The sequence below is a fragment of the Teleopsis dalmanni genome, chromosome 2 (genome assembly GCF_002237135.1).
Source record: "Teleopsis dalmanni isolate 2A chromosome 2, ASM223713v2, whole genome shotgun sequence".
Classification (NCBI taxonomy): Eukaryota; Metazoa; Arthropoda; class Insecta; order Diptera; family Diopsidae; genus Teleopsis; species Teleopsis dalmanni.
Genome location: NC_051847.1, coordinates 20,826,125 through 20,832,740, shown reverse-complemented (window position 1 = coordinate 20,832,740; position 6,616 = coordinate 20,826,125). Strand labels below are relative to the sequence as shown.

Here is a 6,616-nt window from a genome sequence, read left to right as displayed (position 1 = left end):
AATAAAGTTTGTCAAATGCTCTTGTATGCATAAAGAAAGATGTCCAAATATTGCCACTAAACTATAAGGACTAAACTTTCATCTAAAATTATTCAAAGCATTTAAGAAACTAAGCAATTTCGATTTCTGTAACTTCATTCACCTTTGCAGTCACTTTTTCTTTTTATTCTATTTCCGCCAGCTTCAACTTTCCACTCAGTAAAAATAGACACTAATTTTTAGTTTGCCAAATTCTAAAGGATGAAAGAAGATAGCCCAAACACCGCTATTAACACTTCAAATAGCAGATTTAATTTCTAAATTCTTCAAAGTACAAGAATTTTTAAAGTAAATAAGTCTTTAAAAATAAATTAAAGAATTATCGTCCAAATGCTGGTTCAGGCAGCATAAAGCATTAGTATGACTTTTGTCTATCGAAGAGTGTAAGTATGGAAAATAGTTAATGTCTTAAACATCCGCAAATACCAATTTAGAAAGACTTTTTACTTATGAAATGTATTTTAAAGAACAGGATATAAAATCAGATCTCTTTCAATCATTTTAAACAATATTAAAAGCATTTCAAACGTTGTTCATCATCGTCATCTATAACATAGAACAGACAAAACAATAGATTGCAGCTAAAGTGTACTAAAAAATAGTAAAATTTCTTCTATTAAGAAAAATTACTATGGTGTCATATATTTCTTTAAATTACGAATTTATTAAATCAACTATCGACTATTTTCAAATAGGTAGGTCAGTTATTTTGAATATGATTGTCCTATTTTTGATTCGTTGTATACCAAACTAATAATACTTCCGATTTTTAAATGTGTTAGGTTAGAATAAGTTATCCTCTTCGAAAGTAACCAGTTCCGAAACTATTTGAAACTTCATAATAAATTATATATTCTTTCATTTTTACGCCGAATATTTTTCAAACAGTCGTCGTCGTATTATATTTTGAAATGCAATACAAATTTTTTAAACTTAACTATTAAGATTAAATTACAATACACTATTCATTGTAGTTTCAGATTTATCCTAATTACATTCTATATAAATATAGTTATACCATGTTAAATATTATAATAAAGGTTCGTTATCGTATCAACTGAATCTTCAAATGATTAAAAACAACTTTTGCATTACTTTTTATCTTTTTATCTTAATGACCACTTTAGGATTTAAATTTAGACTATTTTGTCCTTGGAAAATTTATTGTTGTTGTTGGGTAAGGATGTATATAGGTAATGGTAGTGTAAGAGTAGATTGGATTATTTAAGGTTAACAACGAATTCGACTATGACTTGAATTTAAATTGAAGTCAACCACGGTTAAAAAGAGGAAACCTAACTACTTCTATGAGACGGGTCTAAAGATCGATTGGACTTAAGTTATTTTGAATATGTGAACTGTAGGATGATAGACGAAATCACCAACACGCTGACAAACAATTTATAGACTAACCGTAAAGACTGTGAGGTCACTAGAACTTTATGGCCTAGGTTGAACAAAAATAAAACGAAAAGCCTTTTAGCCTTCAGCAAACCTGCAGTTCGTGTGCTTACTGGATTATGCAGGAGTTGCCAAGATGAAGAGAAGGTAGAATCTATCAACCACTTCCTCTGTGTCTGTCCAGGACTTCAGACAGAACGACGATGTTAAAGAATTTGCCTGGCGGATAGATTCAGCCGATTGTGTTAGTTTCAGCCACATATGATAACGCACCATTATATGTTATTCGACATAAAACCTGATTAACCTTTATATTTCGCTTTATTGATGTAGAATTAAATTTTCTTAATATTGTTTTAAAAAAATTATAAATTATTAATTTATAAATTATAAAATATTGTTCAATTTGTAATGTACTACCAGCAAAGAAACCTATTCATACGAAACATTGTACAAAAGTAAATACATATTTTAAAGTTGAATATTTATATTTAAAATATATGATTGACTTAACTAGCTTAAATTAGTTGTTTTCAATTTATATCCAAACAAAAAGGAAATTGTTAAAAATAGTTAAGAAAGAAAGCGTTTGTTCACAAATTGTCGAAACGGTTGAAGAAGCACAATATAACGACTAGACAGGGGAATAAGCTAAGCATCTGTGTTAAAAAACAACAAGTACTGAGTCGAAAAATAAAAACCCACTCTTTTAACACTCATAAATATTACACAAAAACTGTCTTTGTAGCTTAGTGGCTTAAAAGTCAGACCTGTTAATTGAATACATACAATGATGGTAAGAATTGTAATAACAGATAAATTAATACCAGCATAAACCAAAAAAGTACATGAAGTCACAAGACAAAGCCAAAAACAACACAGGCCTTGAGTAACCAAAATCTATGGTTTCAGTATTCAACGAATTAAGTAGGTTAAAATCAGCGAAAATAAAAATGGTTTTTGAAGTTATTTGAAAACTATTTTGACTGGTTGGTTAATCCCCTTAAAGTAAGTTAAATATTGTTTTAATGTGGCAAACAATTAATTAAAATAACTATTTTTTGAGCTAAAAAGTGAATTTAGATAAATACATAACAAAACTAAAACTTATTGGTTTTCAAAGAGTACACACTTCAATAAATAATTTAAAACAATAAAAAAAAAGTAAAATAAATTATATTTATTAGTATTTGTTCAAAATATTGTATTAATTCTTTAAAAGCATTCCAAATAACACTAAAATTTTAAATAGGTTAAGTTAGAATGAGACCTCCCTTTAACATACGATTCACTGCCCTCTATGATAAGAATTTCGAATAAATTAAAAAATATGTGTATAAAAGTTAACCGAATAATCAATACTTTTTTTTGGTAAATTTTATCACTAGCAAAAGCAAACATGTCTGCCCCTTTAACCTGTTTTAGGAAAGAAGCAACCCCTGCGTTATATTTAACAAAACAGTAATTTGCATTTAGCAGCAAACACATATAAAATTAATTAAAAATATGACTTAATTTAAAATGCACAATAAAACTTTTTGATGCTTTAATGTAAGAAAAAAAAAACACGCGCCATAATTTCATCAAATGAACTTGCCTACAAAACCAATAATTCTGCTATGTAGCGGAATACAAAAACAAAATATGTAGGTAAATTTACTTCTCGGAAGATGTGAGAAGCCGGCCGAGAACGAAGCACTTAATCCACATTTTTAGTTCTAAAAACAATAAATCGTTTTACATGCATTGCAAATAATTAAAATTTGTACAAAAAAAATATATTTCAATCGTAATGATTCATTATATATGCGCACATCATTTTTTTATATCACCGGGCAGACACCCTTGATTAATATCGAATTTGCTATTTCATTTTAGCGCGTCTATTAAAAGGAAAATACAAAAAAGTCACTTACCCTTTAAAATATCGCAATTATCACTATTTTTTTAAACTTTAATAAATGTTTGTAAGGATTAAAAGTTTATTTCAATTTTTTTATCACTCCTAACTAATTGTATTTAATTATTTAGAATTGCTAACACAAACCACTGACAGCTTTTCTCACAACAGCGGAAAATATTAACTAATGCAAAACGCGAACAAATTGCAAATGGCGACACATTTCGAACATGCGTTGATCTCGAAATGTGAGACTCGTTTCGTATATAATTTGACAGTCGATAAGGTAGTGCAGAAATGTTATATATGAAATTTTTTTAACAAATTAATTGTTTTAAAATTGTATTTAAATAATTGTACACTTATTTCACAAAAACAAACACATTTTTGAATTTATTGTTTATAATTCTACAATCAATAAATTAGAATTTATAATATATTTGCGTTGCTTTGATTATTACGAATGAAATTTCGCCTTATGCGGACAATGCTAATAAATTTAATAAAATAATTTTATAAATTAATGTATTTAGAAATAAGTCTTTTTTATCTGCAACAATTGTGATATCTATAATATATAAGTTTTCATAAAAGTGAAATTAAAACAAACGCTGTCAATATATCAAAACAATTTGTAAAAAAAATTCTTAGATTTTTGGTTTTGACAAAACGAATGATTTCATATTATTTATGTAGTAGTAGTTAGTATATTAATTTTTTATGAAAAGTGTTAATTTGGAATAGAAATTTAAATTCAATTGAGACGTAAACATGGTATATTAGTAGTAGACGTTCTTGACGTCTCTTGATTTTATTAGCTTCTCAACTTTTACTATCTCATCGACCGCAATTTTTAACGTCAAATTCGTTGCATTATGAGTAAAGACATGATGTTTTTTATACCTTTTTTTATAGCCGTGTGTGAGTTTAAGTAAATTGATGGTAAATTGAGGGAAATAGTGTATTATGTCGGTATGGCAGCGAATGTTGGTATTTACCAGAATTTGGAATATGGTGAATTAAATAAAAATTAGGTAATACCACTGTGAAAATTTTTTAAGATGTTTAATAAATAAATAATTATATTTGAAAACTTTAAACCAAAAATAATAAATAAGTGCAATAAATAAATAAATAAATATTTACATAAGTGCAGTGCAAAAAATCCCTAGGAAATTTCAATTTACTTTACCAAAATACGTTTTTACTAAAAATAAGTATTTTTTATTAAAGATATAGAAATATGTATACATTACTGACAATCTATTTTATTTGTAAAATTTTTATTTTCAAATCAACAATAATAAACTTGCAGCATTAAAAAAAATTTATTTCAAATATTTTTATTAGGTTCCTTTTTTAATTTAACAATAAGCGAATTCCTATATATACATAACTTCATATGTATTTTATATTAATAACATTATTTATTTATAATTGTATTATATGTATCATGCATACTTACCCATTTAATTACCTATGAGTCTCAATTTTTATTTGATTATATTTTACATGTATAGTTTCATTTAGAAAAATAAAGTAATACAAGTAATATAAGATAAATTAATAAATAAAGATAAAATAAATTATGTAATAAAATATCATTTTATTTCTCTACTATAAATTTTAGCACATTATTGCCTTCAATTATAGGCTACATTTTTACTAATAAAGTGCTTGATTTTCCTGCTGGGTGTTTGAAAACAATGTCAAAAAACTGGCATCACTCTATATTACAACAAATGTCAAATAATGGCGCTCTTAGCATTTTCTTTTAATTTCATAATTAAACGGCACTTATTACTATTTGTAAAGTTATTGTAGTAATATTGCGTTGTTTTGCGTGTGCGTTTCAAGTACAGTAATAACGGAATGGCCGAGGAAAAAGAAAAAGCCAATGAAATACAAGAAGAAGTTGTTAAAAATGCTAAAGATGAATATTCTGCAGTTTTTCAGCAAATGGTAGCAAAGTTGAGGTTAAGTATAATGTCTGCAATATTCTGAATGAAACAATAAACAAAAGAGTTGAATAAATTTGCATTTTATTTACCGGTCGAGGCTTGTTGCAATATGTATTATTATCAAATCATATTGCACATTCCCCGGCCTGTAGAAATAATGCAGCTGCAGCATATATTAATGTACTATATTAAGCTAAACTATTTCGTATAGAATCAATATTTTAATATTCTGTATATTATTATTAATGTAGTGCCGAGCATTTTGAACCATTTGCTAAAGTCTTTAAGGAAAAAGAGAATTCAATATTGAAGTTTCCGGAGGATTGGTTGAAACAAAAACTATTGAAAGGAATTCAACATACGCAGGATAAGCTTTGGTCAGTAGAAAATGTTGGGACAAATTTAGCTTATCTCCAAATATTGAAGGAAAAATATAAAGAACATGCACATAAAAATTGGTAAAATAATATAATATAGATTTTTTTGTGTTAAGTAAATTTATTTTTGTTTATATTGTATAGGAAATATGAAAATAAGAGCCCAGAGGCTCGTACGATACCCACTTTTATGTTTTACAAGGAAAAGAAAATACGCTTTATGCAGAAACAAGTCGAAAGTCAGGAGGCAAAATTGGCGGTAAGATGGGAGCTATAATATTGATATAATATCATTTAAAGATATATATTTTACATCTTAATTTTGCAGGATTTGCGCACAAAAGTTATGAACAAACGTGCACATTTAAAAGAGATTGAGCAAGCACGCGTGTTGCTTAAAGAAAGCATGATCCGTCATACTAAAATATTTGAAGAAATCAAGGCTGACTTAAAACAAGTGTTGCAGGATGCAAAACTTTTGGAAAACTCTCCTTAATCTTCCAGTGCTCAGCATTTCATTTGTTTTTTTTTCTTAATAATATGTACTTTTAGTTATTTATTAATAATAGAGGTATATTCTATTTAATATTTATATTCTTCTATGTGAAATATTTTTGCATGAAGTGAATAACGTGCTGTGAGTTGTTTAAATATATCTGTAATACGTAGTATAGCTATTTGTAATTAATATAATTTCAAAGTTATTGAAATTTTCTTAAAATAATTTATTGTAAGCGTTTTAAATTAATTTTTTTATTATTTTGTTTAAATATTATTGTACTTTTCACTAACATGTCAACGTTGTAATTACTTCCTCATTGTTGTCCCGTACTCGTTTTAGATTAGTTATGTTTTTTGGACCACCTACAAAAGTGAATTAAAAATATCTAATTTGATATAAAATTTCATAATTTAGTTGTGTTTTAATTTATTTTTTA

The 6,616-nt window shown here is 26.7% G+C and overlaps 1 protein-coding gene across 1 annotated transcript; it reads left to right on the top strand.

The window, feature by feature from the left end:
- Nucleotides 1-5,026: 5,026 nt before the first annotated feature.
- On the top strand, nucleotides 5,027-6,335 carry LOC119683564. The gene is made up of 4 exons (XM_038097280.1): nucleotides 5,027-5,316; nucleotides 5,553-5,759; nucleotides 5,823-5,937; nucleotides 6,007-6,335. The coding sequence occupies exons 1-4, from the start codon at nucleotides 5,213-5,215 to the stop codon at nucleotides 6,172-6,174; spliced, it is 594 nt and encodes a 197-aa protein (XP_037953208.1). The 5' UTR covers nucleotides 5,027-5,212; the 3' UTR covers nucleotides 6,175-6,335.
- Nucleotides 6,336-6,616: the final 281 nt, after the last annotated feature.

What these genes read in the sequence shown, in the direction of transcription:
- LOC119683564 (XM_038097280.1), top strand. Translation starts at nt 5,213, where the DNA reads ATGGCCGAGGAAAAAGAAAAAGCCAATGAAATACAAGAAGAAGTTGTT. An exon ending in GAACATGCACATAAAAATTG is followed by an intron (nt 5,760 to 5,822) that starts GTAAAATAATAT and finishes TATATTGTATAG; the next exon opens with GAAATATGAAAATAAGAGCC. An exon ending in GTCAGGAGGCAAAATTGGCG is followed by an intron (nt 5,938 to 6,006) that starts GTAAGATGGGAG and finishes TTAATTTTGCAG; the next exon opens with GATTTGCGCACAAAAGTTAT.